At 51.5% G+C, this 23,591-nt stretch overlaps 1 protein-coding gene across 1 annotated transcript in view; it reads right to left on the bottom strand.

Annotated features, from left to right (window-relative positions):
- The window catches only part of PLXNA2 (plexin A2), a 203,253-nt gene that overhangs the window by 57,143 nt on the left and 122,519 nt on the right, over positions 1–23,591 (bottom strand). Inside the window, 5 exon segments of the mRNA XM_032467086.1 lie at positions 3,135–3,249; positions 6,465–6,561; positions 7,206–7,359; positions 9,093–9,216; positions 12,303–12,403. Of these exon segments, the coding sequence (XP_032322977.1) occupies positions 3,135–3,249; positions 6,465–6,561; positions 7,206–7,359; positions 9,093–9,216; positions 12,303–12,403 (591 nt within the window).

Here is a 23,591-nt window from a genome sequence, read left to right on the forward strand (position 1 = left end):
CCAGCCCTGATTTTCTGGAGCAAGCATCCTGTACTCAGCCTTTTTGGATGCCTGAGTTCTCTGTAGCCTTGGGCAAAAATTCTAAATTTTTAGCATCTTGGTTACTACATCTGTCAAATATGAATTATGAGAAACTGCAGGTCTGCTGCGAGAATCAATTGAGATGCCATATGTCAGTGGTTCTTAATCTTCAGCCTAATCTGGGACGCGGCCCAAGAATTTGAATTTCTAACAAGTTTCTAAGTGATGCTGATGCTACTAGCCCCCTCCCCCCCTCGAGAACTCCTGTCACAAGTGAGAGAATTGCAAATGTGTGATACATTAACGGTGCTATACACATCAATGGAGCTAATCGGTTATACATTGTTTCTAGGAAGTAGACAGATGTAAAATTTTGATCCAAAGTTGGGGGGAGGCTTACTGGAAGTGTAGAAGAGATATTCCAGGAACCCCAAAGCGGCAGCTGAGGGCCTTCCAGTCCCCAGAAGAACCTGAGGGCATCAGAGTAAGGGGAACCACTCTCAAACTGGACACATGCACCTTTGCTGTTACCCACATTTTCAGGAGCAGGGTTTCCCCAAAGCAGAGCTCTGATGGGAGAGAGCAGGACCTGGGAGCTGTTTGCTGGGAGTGGCTGTGGCCCTGGCAACCCCTGGGGAACCCGCACCCTATTTTCCTTCCTGGGCAAAGTCAGGACTGATGGAGTCTGGGCTTCCTAAGCTGAGAACCAATCCCTGGGGCCACGCAGGCCAGTGACAATCAGTAAGAGGGTAGCAATCCACCCCATTCCCACTCCGGGCGATGGAGACAAAGGCATCTTTCCCACCCCAAGGAACGGACATTAAGGAGAGGAAATGAAAAAGGAGATGCGACGCCTCTGGGTGTCCCCCCAGGGCTCTTTCAGTATTAATTTAATCCTGACTTCAGGATGGCAGCAGCTTCTCCCAGGCCCAGCTCTCTGGAATGCTTGGGTCTCAGTGACTGAGAGGGAACTGTGTTCCAGTGATTTCTAAAGGGTGTGAGGGAGGCGGCATGGTTCCAATTAGCCCTCTGGGCCCCAGGCCTCCAGCCTCCACATGGGGCAGAGTTCGTTTGTCTTGCTCTGTCTGACACTCCTGCCCTCACTCCAGCTGCCCCTCCGGTCCTTCGGGCTCGGCTTCGGGTTTCTCTTTGCCCGAGGGGAGCACTGAGCTGGGAGAAAATGAAGCAGCTGCTCCTTCTTGTCTGCATCTGCAATCATTCTCTCTCTCTGCATTCTGTGGTCCTCCTGGATTTAGTTTATTAACAGACTGAGAAAGTTGGAAGTGGCCAGTGTGAAGGTCAGTTTCTGAGGCCATTTATCATGATCCTACATTGCCCAGCACGTGGCTTCTTTTCTTCCTGGCTGCCTTGCCTCCCCCGGCCGTTCTTCTGTTGATGTCCAAGTGGGTTTCCCCTCCTCTCCCACCTACACCCTATGCTCATGAGTCCTTTCCTCTGGGCGAGAAGGTTGGCCTGAAAGCAGTCTCATTCTACTCTTGCAGAATCCCAAGGCTGGGATTAATTTCCGGTGTCCACTAGGCGCTTTCAGGTCAGATACATCAAAACATACCAACTGGCTAGAGGAAAAGCCTTCCGTGAAAGGTCTTCAGGGCACTAGATAACCGGTTCCATCCTGCTGAGGCACCTGGGGACGGGTCTGCCTTAAACGCTGCCTGTGGGCACCATGTGAGTTTCTCTCTTTCAAGACAGGCAGATACCATTTTTTTTCTAGCTAAACATAACACAGATTGTTTCAGAAGCTAAGAATTCAAGACTGTGTGTGAGTGTGCACGCGCAGGGATGCACGCATGCACACATATGCACGCATGTGTGCATACGTGGGAAAACTTTCAAGGCCTACTTTCTTCTTAAATTTTTTTTTTAAAATTAGCTTTATTGAGGTACAACTGACAAATTGTAAGATATTTAAGGTGTACGTCATGATGATTTGACAGATGTACATCCAGTACTTTCTCGTGTTTATCCACAGACGCAACCAGCATGTTGACCCAGATTAGGAAGCAAAAGAGACCCTATTTCTGGAAATCTTAGACAAGCAGATCCAAGGGACACTTCCCATCAAATGGCATTTGGGTGTAGTCGTCATTGGTTCATCTATTCTTTCACGCATGCGCTCTACAGACCTTCACCGAAAAAGGCGCTGAGGATTTAAAGGTAAGATGCAGCCCTCGCCTGTAAGGCGCGTGCGGTCTAGTGCCAGAGGGAGATGGATAACGCTACAGCAGTGTCTGCAAAAGCTGCACCGTCACTCATTTACACTTGTGGACTTCCTAAAAGGTGGAACAAGCAGGGAATGTGTGTTTATGCACACGTGCATTTGTGGGGGTACAAAGGATCTCTGTAGTTGTTCAAACCCAACCAGTAGCCACCCTGAGGCATGAAAAACATTAGAGCCAAAAAAGGGACATGGACCCAGCAGGCTTCGTTGTCCTAAGGGATGCTGTGAATTTGTAACCTCCATGAAAACCCATTGCGGGGGACATTCATTGGAAAGACAAGCAATTTGGTATTTCACCATGTTGATAACAAAGGTGGGTCCAGCCTCAGGGATGGAGCGTGGGCCATTTCATAAAAATGGAACTTTTAGCAAGGCCTGGTTCTTTTCACCAGCTGAATGTCTCTCTCCTTCTATAAAGCCACCCACCCAGTAGTACATCAGAGTCAAAGAATCATTGAATTTTAGACTAGGATGGGAGGTTGGCATGAAAGAGTGGTTGAGAGTGAATGTCCTATTGAACTAGACTATCTCTGCAGCCAAGCAAAGGGTTTAGACTCAAAGAATAAACGCCATTCACTACACTCTTCTAGACCACGGAGTCTATTTGGTTGGATATGTTTCCTCTAAGCTTTCAGTCCTAACCCTCAGTTCCCCTCAAGCTTTTGAATGCACAGAGTCTTCTTTTCTAGGGTATCTGCTGCCCCTTTTTTTGGCTTTATGATACCAGGGCTTTCTAACATGTAGAATCTCTGGGAAGAAGACCAACATGGGCCAGGACAAGGAGATGGCCAAGCCACTGGACAGACCCATCTGAAAAGGGAGGGCCACTCAAGTTCCCTGGGGACCTTGCCCTGCCAGGCTGAGCCCTGCTTACCTCCGAAATGTTGATCCGGCCCTCCTGGAAGGAGCAGGTGGTGGGGTCATGAGTACAGAGGTTTCGATACTTGCACCAATGGCAGCGGAAGGCGCTGTTGACACAAGACAGGCACCTGCAAGGACAGGGACAGTAAGAGGCAAAGAGCAGGGAGCAGAGAGGGAAGGAGAGGGCACCAGGGAGCCCATGTGTCATGATGGAGGTCTGTTGTCCTCGACTCACTCCCCGGAGGATAGATTAATCCCAAGCACTGAGAACTATGGATTCTCCCTCCAAGATGTTCATGGGGCCAGATAATTGAGAAAAAAAATGTGCCCAGAATGGGAATAATGTAACTTGGAAAGCAGAGGTGTGCTAGAGCAGGTCTATAGCAACTTATGACAGCCAATTACTTATATTTTAAGGAATTTTGCAAGTGGGTTGGCATCATGAAAGCAGCTGGAAATCAGCCATGGAGAGATTATTTACACCATAGAAATTGGCAAACGCTACCTGATGGGTTTTCTCCTTGGTTTCTGGTAGTTAAACGATTGCCAGCATACCACCACTTACAAGACAGAGTAGCCCAAAGAGTGCCAGGAGATCTGGTCCCAGTTCCTCCTCTGCCACCGCCACTGGGGTTACTTTACCTTTTGAACTGAAATTTCTTTACCTGTCTGTAATAAAACTCTCCTCTCTACTCCACAGGGCTGTTTAACATCAAATAAGATGATGTAGAAGACATGGTTTTGAAAAGTACAATGCTAAATGTATTATTTTTAAGTGCATAAATCACCTGTTAATTCAAGCTCTTAAACCACATTTGAATGTTAATGACTGGCTCATATCATCTGTGTTACTGAGTTTTGGAGCAGTAAATGGTAGCAAATGGTAACTTTTTGTCCCTCTCTCTAAGTAGCCAAGCACAGGTAGCAACAGGCTACGTGTGTGGCTCCTGCTTTTCTTGCCACGGTAAGCGTGTCTTTCCCTCCAGTGTCACCTGAGTTCTATGTGTATTATCTTGGTTCTCTGTGTGCGATCAGACTACTGTAAGGGAAATGAGTTTTGCAGGTGGGGTTGTTCCTCCTGCTCCTTGCCAGCTCCCCTAGTCTAGCCTTTCACAGCTAGACCAACCTGGAAGAGACACGGCCAGGTCTGCAATCTGGCGCCACCTGGTGGGGGCTCTGACGGCATTTGGGCGGATGGGACTTGATCCAGGGGTCACTGGCTAATACGCCACAGTGTACTGGGTACATCAGCTGGTCTACACTTCTTCTCCATGCCCATCATTTTTATCCCTTTCTAGACATGCCCGTTGTTATGTCATTCCTGAGCTCAGGCCAGACTGACTGGCTTTTGGTAATATCTTATGACTCAACAAGTAAATAATGAAAATGGACCAAGAACAATGAGATCAGGGTTCTAGAACTGGCTCTTACACTAGTTAATTCTGTGACCTTCCTGGCAACACTTATCCCCTGTGGGCCTCAGTTTACCACAGTCAAAGGAGAGGCCTGACCTTGATTCTGTGATAAAATTTGAACTATGAATGCTAGGAGTAGAGAAGGGAAGACAGATGGTGTTTGGCAATAAAATGAAATCTTTGCTTTCAAGGAAACCTGATTTTGATTTTTTTTTTTTTTTGGCTAAAACTTGCTGTGTGTCCACTGCCATATGGTAATCCATGGTTGAAAGTGGTGACGTCACACTGGATTTCCATGGAGATGAGGATGTGCTCACAAACGATGGATTCCATCACTGCTGTGTTAGATTCTGAGAAGGAGGTTGGGAAGTTCTCCCTCCAAGGCACTTGCATTTCCCAAAACAGCATTAGCTGGATTGGAGAGCAGTGGTTAGGGGGGCAATCTTATCCATTTCAGCTTCAGCCCCGTCCTGCCCTGCCCTGGCTCCCCCCAGGCCATTTTTACCACTTGTTCTGTCTTTCTCAGCACATCTGTTGCTTTAGTCCAATGGGGCTCAGCTGTGTCTCTTTCCTTAGCTGCTATGGAGATCCTAGAACTCCAGCAGATGATTCTAATTGTGAAAATCAAGATCAGAGAAGGGGAGACTGAGGACTGACTCATTCGTCTACTTTAATGGCTAGAAATTTTTTGAGGGCTTAGCTGCAAACAGCCCCTCTCCCCACATGGACTGTGGGCGCCCATCGTGCCCACAGCCTGGATTCTACAGACTTGAATCTGCTGGAGTCCTGCCTATTATGTAGACCTCACGTGGTTCCTGTCTTGGGTAACAAGAAGGATGAATCCATAGACCAGTCCCAGTTACAACTCCCTCTGGCATCAAGCTGTTGCTTAATTTCTCTTCTCGCTGAACGTTCAGGGTCCTGTGGCCCTTGTATGACCCTATTATAGAGACCCATGTTTCTCTCTCTCTAAATCAAATGGTGCATGAGTTTCCAGGTGGTGTGGCAAGAGTCTGTTTCATTTCCAGGGATGACCGGCAGAAACTTAAGTACGGGTCTCTGTCTCCTCCACTCCTGGCTCTGCTTTTTACTTATGAAGTGTGCCCAGCTTCCTGCACAGCTGTGAAATCACCGAGCCATTGGCGCCCATTGTCAGCCATCCTGCTGCTGGAGATGGCTGGTGAGGTCAGCTGGGCTGCACTTAAGCCCCTCTGAGGGCTCCTGGTTTGGTCTGGTTTCCCCTCCTCTCTGAAAAGCTGAAGGCTCGGTTTGGACCACAGTGGAGTTTAAAGCCTCCTCTCCCCCTCCCAGCCTGGGTCCTTTTACTGAGTGCGGAGTGAGGCTACTTTATGCCCCCCCCCCACAACCCCCGCCTTTCTTCGGCGGGTGTTATCTCTGAGTCCCTCTTCATGTGGTCAGGATGATGTGCCCAAACTCCACCGGTTATCAATCTCCATGTTCAAAGCCACCACCAATCGGTCTCAAATGGAGAACTTGCCATATGATTCCTGGGCCATGACCTTTGCTTTTACTTCAAACCCTCTTAACTCTTAAGAGTTGAGGGCAGGTGTGTTGCAAGGGAGACAGTGAGATCAGAGGCCATGGAGAGTGAATGCCATTCAGTTTAATTTAACTGAGTAAATAAATATATGGCTGAAAAGTTAACGTTTCTGGAGATTACTCTGCTCCTGACAACGTGCCAGGTCTGGCGGGGAGACTGGGAGGTGAATACGCCATGATGTGTGTCCCCAGGAAACTTAGAGAAGCCCCACACCGGTATCCAGACCCACATCCTTCTGGCCTGGCCCTGCCGCTACTCTCTTGCTCACTCATCCCCCCCGACCCCGTCTGTAAAGAAGGGCGCTGGCCGAGGTGGCCTTCGGGCTCCGGTGCTGAGCCACCCTGAGCGCTGTGAGGGGCGTGCTTACAGCTGGTGGGCGCTGCAGTTGTAGAACTTGAACTCGGTGCTCACGAACATTCTCCCTGTCTCCTTGGATCTCAGCTGCAGCTCTAGCCCAAACCAGTCTGGGGAAAAGGAAAAGGAAAGGGAAGGGTTACAAGCAGGGCTGCCCAGGGGAGAGGCTGAGGGCAAACCGGTAAGCCACTCCAGGGCTCCCTGGGGGCACAGGCAGTAGGTGGTACCTGCCTGAATCTCCTCCTTCCAGGAGAGTCCCTTCCCTCCTGACGACCAGCGTTTCTGAGACCCGGACACCCCCACACCCCGTCTGAGGAAGGGAGTGACGGATCCGATCCCACAGAGCCCTTGGCCTTGGCTGGATATGTTCAGTTACTAAAAGACTTTCAGAAATATCAGGTCAAGACCCCTCAGAGTCCCCAGTTCTGTGGACGGAACCTGCTAAAAACCACTGGCTGAGGCCACCGCTATTCCTAGAAGGGGAAAGAAGTCTGGAAAAAACCCTTTGCACATTATGCAGGCTTAAGCCAAATGGGAGCCAGAGAGTTCTTTCTTCTTGAATTTTGCTTTGGGGCATGGCAGTTTGTTTTCAAACTTGAACAAGTTTATAAGCCATAGTAGTGTCTGGCAGAAGCAGACTTGGTCAGGCAACTTCTGTGCTGGTCCTTGCCACCCTATGCCCCGAGTCTCCTTGTCCTGGCCACCTTGGTCGGACAGCCCCTCACACATGACTCTCACAGAAGGTACGTCTTACCTTGATCCAGAGGGATGACAGGGACATCCTTGGGCCCCGGAGAGATGCAGATGACCTGGCTCCCGGATACCTGTCCCTCCACTTCTGTCAGGTTCCCAAAGGCACAGGAGATGCCCGCAGACAGATCAGGAGCATCACTCACAGTCAGGCTGAGCTGTGGAAGGAGCAAAGAGATGATGCCGTAGGGAGAGCCCGCGGGGCTCAGGAGACCTGGGCTCCAGGCCTGGCCCTGCCATTGCCCAGCTGCTCACTCATCTCCCCTGACCTCACCTATAAAGAGGGTGTTGGCCTTCATGATCGTCTAGCTTTAACACTGAACAAGGGCAGTAGTACCACCAGGGCTGTGCAGGGCCAGTGGCCTTTATTATCAATATTATTAACTTTTCAGTCTTGTCCAGCATCAGAAAGCGCCAGGGGGAGGAGGAGGGATGCTGGGGGAAAGGTCCCCAGATCCATCTAGGATCCAGCACATTTGGCCGTGAAACCATGCGAACTTGAAAGCAAGTCGTGTGCTGAACCCTTCACAGGCAAGCCTTAGCCTTGGCTCTTGGAGAATGCGTATCGCCAGTCTGGAGGAAGACGAGGCACTCTCCACGTTGGTGGGGGACAGCTGGCTGCACACTGGCTGTCATTCAGGGCTACTGACCAAGCTGGTGGGTTTCCTAGAGTTTCTAGTCTCTGTCCCTCTCTGCCCCCTGACAGCTCCCCTAGAGTAGGGTGATCACCTCCCGAGGAGTTTGGGAGATCCGAGAAAGGCAAGAAGTGGACCTCGATGGCTCAGGTGATGTCTGCTGTTACTTAGGGTTCCAGTGATCTAGGTCAGTGGTTTCCAGGCTTTTCAAATTTGTACACCCTCCTTCACACGGTAGAAATATAACAGGCTATCAGAAGAGTCTGTTGGTTGAGAAACTATTTCATGGCAAAATGCGGCTCCAGATTCAGTGTCTGTGGAAGTGGGTTTGTACTAAATTACAATATAATGTCTACGTGGGATTTGAAACAACAGGTTAGAAATGTGACTCCCACTGGGGAGCACCCATGAGGGTTCATGGTGACAACACCCTGTGGCTTCCAAGTGGGGAGGGCTCCCTTTGTCTCCCCATCACACCCGGAGGGGATTTCTCCGTCACAACGGGTGCCACCTAGCCTTGCCATACATTTGTTTGCTGCTGAGTCTCTGCCCCAGTTTCGTTTCCATGGGGCCGGGGGACTGAGGTACAAACTCTGCAGTTTGTTCCTTTGGCTCCATGGGAGCCAAAACCTCCCGGTGGGGATGAATGAACGCAAGTCTTGGAAGGTTCATTAACTAATTAACATTCTTGAATGCTCGTAAAGCCCTCAGAATGAAATAATCGTGCAGGGCCTGAGGACACGAAGGATTCTGGGTTGCACCTCGACAGGTGGTTGAGAGTTATTGTATCCTCTTTAATATTCTCTTTAAGCACACACTGTGAATTAAGTCTCAGTCTCTCCGTGTCTGTCCGTCTGTCTCTCCCTTTCACACACACACACACACACACACACACACACACACACACACACACAAAGGCAACTCTCAGGTTTCTGTGAGATACTGTACTAACAGGACAATCGAAATACAGCACATACCGAGGAATGTATTGGATTGCATTGTGCTGCAGATGTATGTTGCAAAATGCAAAATCTACATTTACAAAACAGATCAATGGGTAATGAATCCTCGAGGAGTAGGGAGAACACTGTGCCCTTCACAATAGGAGTCAGCATCCTTTTTTCTCCAAATACAAAGTTACTTTGACGCATATAAGTAGGATCCATTTACATCGATGCAAGTCTTAAAGGAACACACCCGGGCTTGTGCGAGCTGGGCGCCGCCTCAGCCCCAGAACCTCCTGGTGGGTTACTTACCAGCCGGCTGTGCTCAGACACTGAGATGCTGCTGGGATGCACCTCCAGGCGCATGCACTGGCTGATGCTGGCAGCAAATCGATTAGGTTCCCTTGCTCGCTGGCACTTGTCCCTGCGGGAGCACCTGCCACAGACACAGATTCACAAGAAGTCAGGCCTCTGAGAACCATCTGTTTAGCTCCATTGTCCCCTTGAAGGTAAGTAAGAGGGTTTCACCTGCTCTGAGTCCTGTGTCTGTCTTCTCATTACAGCTTTCACTTATCCCAGAGGCCTTGGCTGACTCCCGATGGTCTCCACTGCAGTTAAAGACAGACTAAGAGGAAGCAGGATCAACCCCCGACATGGGAGAGATGCGGTTTAGACGCAGAGAGCAGCTCCTCGTGGACAGCAGCTTTACGCGGAGCTCAGTGAGTGAGGGAGGGAAGTCTGGGGAACGTGAAGAGCAGCAGGCAAGAGGCCAAGAATATAAACTTCAGAGCCAGGCTGCCTGGGTTCGAACCCCAGCTCTATCGCCTACTAGCTGTGGCCCCTTGAGCAAGTTACTTAATCTCTCCATGCCTTAGTTCCCCCATCATTGGCTGAGGCCAATGATAATACTCTAACTCACAGGGCTGGTGTGAGGATTAAATGAGCTAGTGTTTAGAAAAGGGCCTATTAGCCCCTCTCAGAACAATATTAATGACGATGATTCTTAATATGATTATTCTCCTCCAGGGGTCTTTAAAGGTCTTTGCTGTGTGGGACGGTGGGCAGGTGATCTTGTGGCTGGATGGATTCATGGTTCTTTGAAGGCAAGGACCATGTTTTATTCATTGAGCGAGTCTACCTGTCACATGGTATATTTTCAATAAATGTTTGTGGTGTGAAATAATGCCTGGAGACAGAGAGACAGACAGGCAGGGCCGCCAGGGTTGCCTCTGTCAGAAAGCTTGGGTGGCTGCTTCTCTCAGCATCTTCATTTCTGGCTCTAGGCTCCTCTGCCCCCAGCGGCAGGTGGCCACAGTGACACCCGCACGCAGGGACATCTGGTTGTCACGTAAGTCACGTGGGAACACGCTCCAGGGTTGGTGCTCCTCCAACCGAATAGCCACCGAGACATTACAAGATGCCACAATCCGGCGGAGATTCCCACTCGAACTCCCCCCAAAGTCCCTCCCCCTCTTCCTTTCCAGGCACATAATGGATCTAAATATGAATGCTGTCAAAGAAAAGAATTATTGAGGTTTAAGTGAATCCTTAAGATAGCTCTAAAGTGAGCTCTTGACTGGAGCCTTTATCTCATTGACTCACTGAAATGGCTCTTTTTTTTTCATCATACTATTTATGGCCACAGCCCTAACAGAGATAAATGGCCTTCGAGACAATAACACACTTGCAAGAGCAAGGCATACAGAAGAGACAGGAAGGGTTCAAATCCCCCCGGACCCAGAGGCTCTTTAGCAATATCCCTTAGCCCTCAGCCTCCAATAAAAATCCAGGAGCTGGAGGTGCCCATTGCCCAGGCAGGCTGACGGCGGCAGGCGTGAGGGCACCGTGGGAGGGGCTGGTGAAGATGAGAGTGACCAGAAGAAGAGACACTTCTGGGTATAACCAGGAAAAAGCTCCTCCCCCCCTGCCCCGGGTTCTGCCCAGGGCAGTGTGGCTGGAAGGAGAGGGGTGCCCTGGTAGGTAGGCGGGACTTGGATGTTCAGAGGGCAGAGGAACTCTGAGACTGTCCTGATGTAGGCCTGTCATTCTAGGAGCCCCAGCTGACCTGGACCAGGAGGATGACAGGGTGGTCTGGGGCTGTCGGGAGACTCATACATCGTGGCTAGGTTTGCAGGGAGGAGGAGGAGGGAGTGGATGGTACAGCTGGACGTGCCCACTGCACAATAAGAGGGTGGGTAGTCCAGGACACTGACTGGGGCTGGGGATGGCTGGCAGCTTCTTTGGAGGAAGAAATCCTCCTGAGGAGAGAGCCTGCTGGCTGTCGGGCCAGCCTCCCTGAAGGGAACCCGATTTTATCCACCTTTGCCATTTCTGGGGCACAAGCCATGGGTGGCGTCAGTATCTTTACCACTTGTCTGACCTAAATGGTGATTCACAGTCTGGGTTCCGGTGAGAGCATTTTTGGCAGAACTTTTTGAGGCGTTTCTTCCCTCCCAATCTGAGCATGGAACCCAGGATTTGTGGGCTCAAATCCAGTCCAGATTTTGCATCTGAGGCGCCTGCTTCCCTCCCTCCCTCCATAGCCCTCCCAACACCTGCTGCAGAGGCTGGAAGCCAAGAGCTATTGTGCAGGACCCTGAACTCTGGCCCTCCGCCTCCGCCTCCACCCTCACCCCGGCACATTTCATGGGGATGCTTTACTGGCTGGCACGGATCCATGGAGTTTCCAACTCCACTGGGGAACAGAATTCCTAGGCAGCTCCTGCCTTGGAGTGGAGTTTGCACCCTCTTCCCTCCCTCTGGGGCTCTTGACTTAGGAAGTTTAAGCGTGATTTTGCATTTCTATTGAGCTGGTATTCAATGGCAGGGGGTGTATCTGAATAGCGATGTGAGACAATTGGAGTGAGATGCAGACTTCTTGGAATCATGAATTAAAGAGACCAGAAGGGTTCTCCCAAGGGGTCAGGGTCCAAAACAATTCTTTGGGTTTGTGGAGCTTATCCTGAGCTTCCTGATTGCCAAAGCATGAACTATTTCATTTAATCTTCACCGTCCACCTGCGAGAGAGCCATTATCCCTAGTTAGCCATGGGCAAATGGAGGCCCAGAGTAGTCAGTGGACCCGCTCGGGTCACACAGCAGCTAACTGGCGTCCAAGCCAGCTCTAGTGCCCCCTCACGGCAGGAGGCACCTCGTTCAGGCCACGCTGAGGAGGTTCCTGGGAAATCTAGAGATTCTACAGAGTCTCTTGCGAGGACTTCCAACAGGATTAACCACCCTGCAGACAAGGTACAGACTTCAGAGTGGCTGAGGGAGGGGCAGACTTCAGAGGTGGCACGAAAAGCAGGCAGAAACGATGCACTTGGAGGGAAAGCCCACCCATGGCCCCTCTTCCCCTTCCTGCTCTCAGCACTCCAAGCACATGGAGAATTCCTGCTCAGAAGAGGGAAATTCCTCTCTCCCTGCAAACTGATGTCACATCCCTCACCGACACTCCCAGGAAAGTACCTGGTCTTCTGCATTCCAGGCTTTTTTTTTTTCCCCCAGAATGTGCCAAACTTACATGTTGTGCAGGGCGCACCAGCCACAGTGAGGGTCCCCCGAGCTCAGGCACTCCCCACAGGTCGTGTACTGTTCACAGGATTCCACGGGGACCCGGGTGATCTGGCGGAGAGGGAGAAGAATACATGGTTAGAACAGGTAGTGACGCCTGGCAGAGGTGCGTTCAGACTCCATCGCTCGTACCCACACTTGCCCTGCCATCACCCTACAGAAGTGGCGGTGTTGGGGGGGGTGTCAATCGGCGGCCCCAGTGTTTTCACTTGCCCTGCACCAGGCAGGTACAGCCAACAGGTCCCTGGGCTTCCTGCCTTCACCGGAGGCGGAAGCAAGCCCTCCAGTCTCTCTCCCTGCCTGCACTAAAGTCCCCTGGAGAGCGGGGCCTGCTTGTGGCAAAGGCTGAAAATGGTTAAAACTCCGTTGAAAGGCTATTTATTGAGTGCCACCAACTCATCTCTGAAGAGCTTTCAGCTGGGCCCGGGCTGAGACATCCTGCCTACACAGAAAACATTTCAAAAGGGAGAGAAGGAGAAAGTTTTCTTATCAAATAATATTCATCGAATGGTACAGTCTTTTTTTTACAGCCAACGAAACATACCACCTGGATCCAATTATCCCATTCTCTGATGCCTGCATTCAGTTTCTCCAGTAAATCTCCCAACCTTTGGAAAGTCTGGCTAAATGGGAACAGAGATGAGCTGCCTGTCTGATTCTGCCTTGCTGGGGAAAGGGGGAGTTTGCAGATCAAACCCCTGCCCCCTAGAGGGTACAGCCTCCTCTTGCCTTCCAGGTGGGACCCTGCAGGGACACGAGCCGGGCCTGTTTGATTACTCACCCCTACCTGCCCAGCGGGTGCGACATTAAGGCCAGGCAAAGGGTCAGAAGACTGACGTCTTGCATTTGGTGCATCCTAGGCATCGGTCGCGGGCTGGGGCAGGAGGGGCTGGGCTGGGAAAACATTTGCTGGGCTGGGAATGGGATCTCATTTGTTAGGGCAGAGAGGTCCCCCACCTACTGGATGTGTGAACTCAAGTGGAAACACAACCTGTGGTCCGGCAGCCCAGTCTTCTGCCTCTGGCAGGGGGAACAAAAGATCTGACGGAGATGCCTTCACAGCATCCTCCTGAGAGGCTCAGGATGGGGTCTGACACGGCTCACCCAGCAAATGTTTATCAGATGTCACTACACGGAGGCTTAGGTGCTATGTGATCGAGAAACAGCAGCAAACAGGACACAGACCCTGCCCCGCAGAACACACAGTCCAGTGGGAGTTGGTAATTACACACCGAGAACGGCTCTACACTGTGCTGAACGTTCTCTGCCTGTGATAGGTGTGCGCCCGGGGAGCCTTGGGGGCTTAGAGAAGGACTGCCCGGCACAATCTGTCTGGAAGAAGCGGTCAGTGGAATAAGGGTGAGGCAAGGTAAGAGGGGGCTGGATGCAGACACCTGGACGGGCGTTCCTAGCTGAGAGATTACCATGAGCAAAAGTGTCATGAGTAAGTTCAGGGTAACCCAAGTGCGGAGTGTGCGCTGGATGGAGCGGGGCGAGAGATGAGGCTGGTGGGATGTAAGCAAGGTCAAGGTAACCAAGGTCTTGGGTACCGGCCCCAGGAGCCTCCCTCTGTTAGGTGTCCCTCACCTCCTTCTTACCACATCATAACACTTGACATTCTGAATTACAAACCTTTTCTGTAAGTGAGTGACTGTGATCAGCTTTTTAAATCTCCCTAACTTTCCTTTAATAATAAAAATATAAAATGCAGAAAGCATAAGTAAATAAAAGAAATAAGTACAATCCTGCAAATTCAGTTTAAAAAAACTGATATTCTAAGTGGAGGTTGGGGGACAGCTGGTTTGAAAGTCTGTGTGCCATAGGTCTGAGAGCTTGAGTTGACTCTGTGTCCCATATGACCTGACAACATGCTAAGGGGGCTGATTTGATCATGAACTGTATACGCAGACATGGTGTCAGGATGAAGGAGGCCGCCCCTCACTGGGGAGTTCCCAGCTCAGGTCTCTGCAACCTGCCCCAAGAAAAGTGTTGCTCAGCCAGAGAGCCTTTCCAGAATGGTGGTCACCATGGGGTGGGACCCAGATGTGGCATCTGAGGTACAGCCTGATAGATCTGGGATGTTTATTTGGCTCAAATAAGATGAATCTTGAGATGTTTCCCAGTGTTTGAAAGGCGGCCGTGTGGCTTCAGTTAAGATTCATGGGTGAAAAGTTTCAGGAAAGCTCGACAGAAGAAAGTCAAGGCTGCCCAATAACCCAACAGACCTCGCTTCCAGCAGGAACCGCCATCCGTGGGACGCGTATGCAGATTCAAAGTGACAAGTGTCTGGGAGGCTGTAGGAGGTATTTTTGCCTTCGGAGGAGGTTGGCCCTTGTCCTTCCAATTCTGACAGTCAGGATTCTATTCCCTAAAGTTTCCCTGAGACTGTTAATGAGCTCTGTCCCAAATGACTCGGGCAGTTAAAAGTTAACATCCAGCCAGGCACACACCATCTTAAGGAGCAACCGTTGACCCCTGACTCACGGCCTGTGATTCCTTCCAGGAGCACCTTTCCGACAGGTGCCTGCCAGCCCTCTCCCAGCGTGCCTGTCCCGGGGCCCTGGGGCTCTCAGTCCTTCAGGATATCTGTGACCCCAGCCAGCCAGGGGTGGGGGGCTTCCGCTGGCCCCCTCCAACTCGCCCTCTGAGGCCTGAGAGCCGCAGCCCAGTGCCCGGCCTCCCTTTCCTGGAGCCCGAAACGGGCTCCGTGTGAGTGATGTCTGCATCTGGCTGGAAATTAAAACAACTGTCTGCATTGCATTCGGCCCGTCTGTCAAAACACAGCCCGGCTCTCAGCAGCTGGGGCAGGGGGCCCTGAATGGGAGCAGTGTCTCCCACAACAAAGCCCACTGTCACGCCAAGTGCTGCGGAGATAGTGAGAAGCCTGTTCTTCTCCAAACATGAAACCAACAGCACAACTATTTTTCCTGTTTCCTGGGCCCTCCTGGTGGGAATTTTTTTTTTTTTCTTAATACACTGAGTTGAAGAGCAAAGTGAAACAGGAAACTTACAAGGGGGAGGGGTCTCAAAACTTGAATGATTCTCTCCTCACAGATCTAGCAGCCACATACAAACCAGAGGAAAGAAATGTCACAGGGGCTGGACGGAGGCTCTTAAGGTCAGGTGTTTCCACGGGCGCTCGATCTTTCCTGTATTCACCTGTTTCTATATTCATTTATCAACCCATATTCATCAGTCACGTCCCACAGACAGGCCACGGCTGGGCACTTTAGGGGAATAAAATAAAATCAACAGCAGTGTTAAAACACAGCCATCGCCTTCAAGTTGCAAACAGACGAACAATAAAAGCAAGAAAGGGATGTGTGTTCTAAGAGAGGTATTGAAAGAGGGCTGAGGGAATTCGGAGCAAAGGAAATACGACTTCTATGTCCGTGCCGTCCAATGCTTGTAGCCCGGGTGGCTCTGAGCACCTGGGATGGGGTTAGTTCAAACTGAGATGGGCTCTAAGATATAGCGTGGAAAATAAGAATGTAAAATATCACATGAAGAATTTCTTATTGACACAGGCTTGAAAAGATAAAAAATGTTGCAAATGTTGGGTTAAATAAAATCTACCATTCATTCCAATGGTCTCTTCCTACTTTTAAAAATACGGCTGCTAGAAAAGTTAAAATTCTGTGCGTAGCTCACATGGGTAGCTGGCGCTTTGCTCGTGTGGGAGAGCGCTGCTCTGGGTGGGCCTTGGGAGGGACGTGGCCAGGGGTCTGGGTCTTCAAGGATGAATAATATTTATACAGATGAGGAGCGTCTCAGGTGGGAAGAACCATGTGAGCAAACACAGGGAAGCAGAGCTTCATCAGAAAACCTTGCATGAGGGTGAAGAGGGGTGGGTAAACCTGGAAAGGCCGGTTTGGGTTAACTTGGGAAGGACAGAGAAGACCACAGAGCTGGAACACATGAAGTCTGTAAGCTCTCCAGCCTGTCATTCTTTGGCCAAAAGAATGTCTTTCATGAAAAGGTGGCCTGGATTCTTGAATCAACATCCTTGGTATTACCTGTGAGCTTAAGAGGCATGAAAATCCAGCGTCCACTGCATCAGAAGCTCTGGGTTGGGTCCTGGGAAATGGTTCCAACCAGTTCCCTAGCTGAGAGAACTACTGGTAAACTAATCTCGGGTCTTGGGAAGTCTTTTTATTTTTTAAAAATTACTTATTTATTTTGAGGGGAGGGAATTAGGTTTTAATTAATGAATTTATGTCCAGTGGAGGTACTGGGGATTGAACCCAGGACTTTGTGCATGTTAAGCACACACTCTACCACTGAGCTATTTCCTCCCCTCCTTGGAAAATCTCCTTATTTGTCAGGCCCTGAGGCCAGGAAGAAACAGAATCAAATTCTGCCTTGGGGCTGCGGAAGGAATTAGACTGACTGAGGGGAGGAGAGATGGGGGTTAGTCTGGGGACTGCTTTATGCCCAGGGAGAATTGGGTTCTAATAACTCTGAGTCTATGGAGGCCATAAAGGATCAAGTTGAAACTTCGGGGGTCAGGGGCCACTTCCCTCTGCACCAGGTGACAGGTGGGCACATGCTCTAGGGCCTGGTGGGTGGGGTAGGGTGGGGTGGGGACGGGAGTGGGCTCAGGGAGCTCAAGGACAGGGAGCTTCTGCTGGCGAGTGTCCACCGCGTCAGGCGGTGCTTTGTCAGGGATGACTCAGAGTTTAATGGGACACTCGATGACACTCTAATTAGTGTTTGTTTATTATGATTGCGTTTTAATGATGCTGGAGGCTCCCCACCCCCTCCACTCTGAGTGCTGGGATCTGAGGGTGTGGCTGGGTTGGCAAACCAGTGCGGCCGTGAGCAGCCTCCAGCCGAGGACCCCCTTCTCCACCGCCTTCTCCCCGGGACCCTGGGGCCGCTTACACTGGATCCAACTCGCACACTGTGCATCCTCCTCTGCTTGATCTTATGTCTTGTAATTACACCTTTAATGAATATAACTGTCTTATTAAGTCATTTATTTAAGAAATACACTTTATTAAGGGTGACTCATACTGTATTCTTGGCTCCTCTGGCCCCGGGGCCCCACGTCTCTAGTGCCTCCATTGGCCTGACTCCGTGGAGCTGATGTACGTGGGAAGGGTTCAGCAGGGGGACAGAGTTCAGAGTAGGTCTCTCTCCCCCCCTGCCCCGCCCACCTCTCTCCTTTCAGCACACGGGGCAGCCCACAGGGTATGGGGCCAGCGCAGCAAGGGACGTGATCTCAGATCATCATCGGCCTTGCATACGTCACTGAGGGAACTGCTGAAGCCAGGCTCATTCCTGAGGATCTGGAAGAACACGGCAGACCTGTAGGGTCTGGACCATCCAGGGTGAGGGCAGGAAGTTCTCCCTGGCCCTAGAAGTTACTATGACCCCAAAGAGTCACTTCTATCGGGTGCAAACCCATCACTCTTCAGAGAAGAGTTTTCCCAATGATGGAGCAAGAGACAGGAGCCCTTCTGTGAGTGAACTTGGGGAAAGAGAATCAAGGCTGCATCTCTCCCACCCTGTGTGGACGCACGGAAGGAGCCACACGGCTTAGAGAACCTGGATCGGAGAAACACCTGAGCTGAAACAGAGCAACACAGAGGATGCTGACCATGGGTGTGCCTGGCGCCCAAGTGGTCCTTCTTAATTACAGAGCATTTATGTTGTGTTAAGCTCTCAGTAAGGCATTGGGGCCACATTCTCCTGCCCTCCCGTGGTTTGGTTGAGGCAAAACCAAGGAACAGGATCTTCTTAGTACAGTAGGATAGATGTCACAGGAGAGCAATGATCAAGACGCAGTCCTGGCTTTGACATGGAGGACTCTGGCACAGGCACTCTGTTCTAGACAGAGTCGGAGCGAGGGAAAGCTCTTCCCCAGGCTGGTGGGGCCCCTCGGGGGCTGAGCATTTAATCCCCTGCTTCCCTGGAATCTGCTCCCCACGGCCAGATGGTACACCTGTCCCCACACGTGTCCCTTGTCTCCTGACACAAGCAAAGAAACAGAGGCCTTGTCAGCGGCTGAGAGCCAGGTGGCCGGGGTGGGAGGGGACACACACAGCTTGGCTGGAGCGGGCAGTTGGCTGGAGCTGTGGCCTCCTGGTCCCCAGGGCCTGGGGCAAAGTCCACAGCAGCTGAAACACAACGGGCTCCCCGAAACTCCCCCCTGTCCTCCGTATCTTCTCTTGGTGGTCCCTCCCCACCAGCCCATCTTCTCTCCCCTTGGAATTTGTAGGGTCTCGGCCCCACATTCTCCTCTTGTCCCCAGTCCAAACCCGACGCTCATTCACACACACGGCTTGGGGCAGACCGCAGGGAGGGCCGCAGGCACAGTCACCACGATGCGGGGGGAGGGTTTTAGCACTTTCCAAATGCTCTCACACTTGTTATCTCATTTGATCTGCACAGCAGCCCGGGGAGGAAGAGAGGCTAGATACTGTTACGTAGGATGAGTTCCATTTGCTCCACCAGGAAATAGGGGGCCCCGCAGGGCTGGCTTAGCCCTGGGACCGATCTCACAGTGAGTGGGGGTGGCCAGCTGGAAGGGGGTGTCTTCCGTGGCCCGTGGTGGTGACACACTGTAAGGGCTCCCTTTGAGGAGAGGAGGGCGAGGAGGTTCAGAAGTCAGTCCCAGGAGATGGAGGCTGAGGCCGGAGCAGGATGTAGGAGGCGGGAAGCACCCAGAGGGCAAGGAAGGCTTCGGTTTCTCTGACTCCACTGTCTTAGGAGCTTGCTGGTGCCCAGCGATTGTTTCTTGCTGGAATGGATGGGAGGGAGGAGTCTCCCTTCACAAGCTGGCCCCAGATCTCGTCAGCCCCTTGGGAACAGGTGGGATTGGCACCGGGAGGCCCAAGAGCTCAGGGCTCTGTCCTTCCCTGTGCACCCAATGGGGCCAGGGTTCAGTGTCCTCACAGGGAGAGCAACACGGGCAGACGGCCAGGGAGGCCTAGCCCAGCCCCCAGCCCTGGCTGGACTCTCTCGGGCCCCTAAAGTGGACCCTCCGGGAACAGCACAGGCTCCTTTGGCTTCTGCCTTACCTCATACTATAGCCTCTTTGGCTCAGCCAGACCCCATGGAAACATACCCGCGTTCTCTCTCCCGTCCTTTACAGGCAAAGAACTGATGGTCCACTGGATGCTAGAAACAGCATTTTAAACTAAATCTCCCCTGTTGGGCGTGAGTAGGGGAAGCAGTGTGACCTCCCCCTTGGATCTGCTCCCTGGGGACCGGGGGAGGAAGTGATGGGGACTGAGGTACCACTTTCCTCTGAGCTGGGCAGGTGACTGAGTTGGTGGAACGGAATGAAGCAGCTGGAACGATAATAATGGTGGCTGTTCATCCAGCACCTACTGCGTGCCCGGCATTTCCCTCACGTCGTCTCACTTAATCCCGACACCAGCCTTGCAGGTGAAGGATTAGGCCCACTGGACTTATTAGAAAACTAAGTCTCGGTTAAGTAACCTGCCCAAGGTTGCACGCCTTGCAGGAGAACCAGAAGTTTGCCTGACTCCCAGGCCGAGGAGGTGAGGCGGAAGCAGAGGCAGGACTCCTGTAAAGGAAGGGCCCTCTCCTGGGGCTGCCCCCAAGGGCTGGCAGGTCAGTGTCCCCCTTCACCTGGACATGGACCGCCATACTTGGTGCCCTTCCAGCTGTTGGCCACTAATTACACTCACCCGCCTGACCACTGTCTGTCTCTTGCCCACTGTACTCTTCTCTGCTGACAGTGATTCAGATGGTGAATCCAGAGCCAGACGATACAGGGTGATACTGGGGGATGAGGAGGGAGATGGGTTGGTGGGGATGAGGATGACCTAATTTTTTTTAAGCCTGCCTGGACCAGAACAGTCAGGGAAATAGCCCTGAATAGTTTTCTAAGCCTCCTCGGAAAGTCCCGGGTCTTCAGTCAGCAGAGCGTGGGACAGTGGAGGTGGCAGGGGCCTCTCTGTGCTGGCCTTGCTGGCTGTTCGCTGTGAGGCCTCAGGCAAGCTGCCTAACCTCTTCAAGCCTCCACTTCCTTATCTTTAAAACGGAGACAGCAATCCCTGTCTCACCCACCTTGCCTGCTCATCAGGGAACGAAGACCTCTGAGCTCACACTTGCAGCTTCAGCCTCTCCTACAAATCAGCCCCAGTAACGAACGTGAAACGTTCATGATCGTTTGTTCCCAGGGTTAGATCCAGTTCTTTAAAAATCAGTACTCGTGTGTGAGATCCCCTTAAATCCTCAGGAAGTAAACACCGACCCAGCCCCCTGCCCGTCCTCTGAGCTGCGAAAGTCACATGGTCAGTATCATAATGAGAAAAGAGGCAAAACCCCCAGAACCAGCTTGAGGTTCTGGAACCTGGGACTGCACCCGAAGCAGCACGCAACCTTCTGACCAGAAACGGGCCCTGGGGCTTCTCCTAAGAACTCCTGATGATCGGGAGACCCGAGGGCGGAGCGGAGTTCAAAGAGAAAATCTATTTTTAATGACTTGGGGGAGAAGACTGGAGTGGCTGAGTAATTCGGAGTAATTAAACCTATCTATCACTCCGAGAGTGGGAGCCAAAGTTGGTTGAAATTTTCAATGATATTTTTTTCCTCCTCATTCATAAAATCCCAGCCAAGGGTCATGCAGGAGTCAAAGGGGAAAGGATGATGGGGAAAGAAATTTCTGGCCCCAAACAATGGAATTCCTCCTATTGATAAGCACTGGTGTGGTGGTCCCTCCTAGATCTTTTTGGCAGAGGTCATATTTTGCTCTGGTTAAGAAGGTGTACTGGAAGGAGACAGAGCTCATTTTCAAATCCAGCTGCTACGATTACCAACTGTATGACATTAATAAGTTGTCCTCCCTGCCCTCCTTGAGCCTCAGTTTCCTCCTCTGGAAAATGGTGACAATAATGATACGAACTTCACAAGGTTGTTTTGATGTTTAAGTGACTTCTATACACAAAGAGCCTTGCACACAGTAGGTGCCCAATAGCGGTAGTTGTCATTCTCAGTCTCTCCATGCGGGCCCGCTGAAGGTGGTGGGCTTTGCACGGGGAGCTGCAGAGGGCCCTGGCCCAGGCTCTGTGCTCCTGCGCGGGGTGACCTTGAGCAAGCCGCCTGGCCTCTTTGGGCTGCGACTGCTGATCTATGATTCGGGGGGAATTATGTCCCCCCTTGGCATGAACAGCAGCACAGCCGCTCAAACCGTTGTCCTTACTAATAACATAATCCCTCCTGGAGGCTGAAGAGCACTGAAACTCAGGATCCTTGGCTGAAAAAAACCGAACTTAGTCTCCTAAGGAAGAAGGTGAAACCTGGGCAAGAAAGGAGGCAGAAAAGCAAGTGGGACAAGCAGATATTCCAAATACCACATGGGACTTTCTCAGACAGGACTCCTGTGCCGGAAACACCAGGGCGGTGGGAGTGGGGCCCTTTCTAGTTCTGTTGTTTGGAAGGAACTACAGAGAAGCGGAGATGCTAATGCTACGTTGTCTCCATGACAACCATGGATTTATTCAGTTAGGGAAAGCAGGTGGCGTAGGAAATAGGGGATGAGAGGATTTGGGAAACAGGGCCTAAGCTATAACTAAAACAGATCTCTCACCTGGACACCAGATGCCTGGGATTAGCCAGGTCCCACCAGACTCCCTGTAGGGCCAACATCAATGCACCTACCCCGGAGGGGAACAGTGATGATGGCCAGAGGAACGATGCAGTGATGCCCCTTCACCTGCCCATTCCCATTCGTTCATTCATGCTTCCATTTGTCCAGATGTTCCCAGTGGGGCCCCTGGATGCACAGAGCCCAGGGGTCACCTCACATGCAGCTTGATTTATCTAGGAGCTGGCCATCTACCTAACACACTCTGGTTTCTGGGCCCCACGCCCTCAACTTCTGGCCCCCCTCCCTTCCAGTCACCAGGAGAGTAAGACAAGAGGGTGTGGAGCTGCTGTTAATCCCAAATTCTCTCTGAAGCATCACTGGCCCATAAACTTGGGAAGGAGAGGTTGGGGGGTGTGGAATCATCAAGCCATGAAGAGGCCGAGCAGAGAGCTGGGGTGGGAACACCTTTGCTGTTGTCTAGGGAGGAGGTGGGGCTCACTTCAGTGCTCTTTGAGACGAGGACTCAGGGAATCCTCCAGGGGCCTTTAGGGCACAACTGCTCCTCAAACTTCCTTTGGCAGAGTTCCTGGTGTCGCCCCCCCAGCCAAGCTCCGGCTTCTGACCATACTTCCACCTGTGATGCTGGCACTCAGAATTATGGATGCGAGCTGGTAGGGTCTCAGGGGCTCCTCGTGGGCTCGTTTTCCATCCTTGATGCCTTCCCTGGACTCTGAGTCTGGGATTACGAAGGAACCCCAGATTGGAGTCCCCATCAAGGTAGTCTTGATGTAGGGAGAGAAATCCTACCACTTGCCGAAAGATGGACTTGGATCTGGGCAAGTCCAACTGCTCAGGCCCTCTGCGGTATACCCCCGTGCACATAAGAATGAACGGAGCTGGCTCAGCCTACCCACAGGCGCTGGCTCTGGGGCGGGCCTCCACCTCTCTGCATTCGCTGCTGTACAATTCTGATCAGGCAAGAAGCTACTAGATCTTCGTGCTGTGAAACAAAATTCTAGTCTCTGGTGGGCCCAGGGAGGCAATCCTTCTCCACCATCTACGTCTCCACCATCCCTCCTTCCTAACCACCTGAGATGTCCTCCCTGACACATTGGATCTGCAAATCCGCTCTCTGATTTTTCGTAGTATGCTAAGTGACTAGCTCCCCTGGGAAGGACAGAACAGTTGCTTGTCACTCACAGCTTTCTAGGGGAAGTTAGTAGGTGAGTGGATGAATGTGTGTGCATGTATGTGTGTGCGTAAAAGACAGAGACAAAGATGGAGAATAAGAGTATATGTTAAATCTCCGCCTACAGAAAAAAAAAGTCTCCTACACTTATATTACAAATAATTAATCTCCTTTCTGTATAGAGCTCACTTATTCATTCATGCCATTCATTCATTTAACCTTGGCAAGGAGGTATGAGGTAGGGGGGCTCCCATGCTCTGCTGAATCCCGCGCCCCTGTGCTGCTTTGGGAACCTGTGCAGACTGGCCAATTGGATAAAGACCATTCCACTGAAGCAGCAACGCCTACAGATCCACAGTGTCTGCCCCTCGGGGACTGGCCTGGCCTTGGGCAGCTACCTTCGTGAAGAATTGCTTCATAACTGGGTAGACCCGCCTGTGGTGGAAATACACATGGTGCTTCTAATTGGTTCATTTGTTAATTCA

Source organism: Camelus ferus, chromosome 23 (assembly GCF_009834535.1).
Source record: "Camelus ferus isolate YT-003-E chromosome 23, BCGSAC_Cfer_1.0, whole genome shotgun sequence".
Classification (NCBI taxonomy): Eukaryota; Metazoa; Chordata; class Mammalia; order Artiodactyla; family Camelidae; genus Camelus; species Camelus ferus.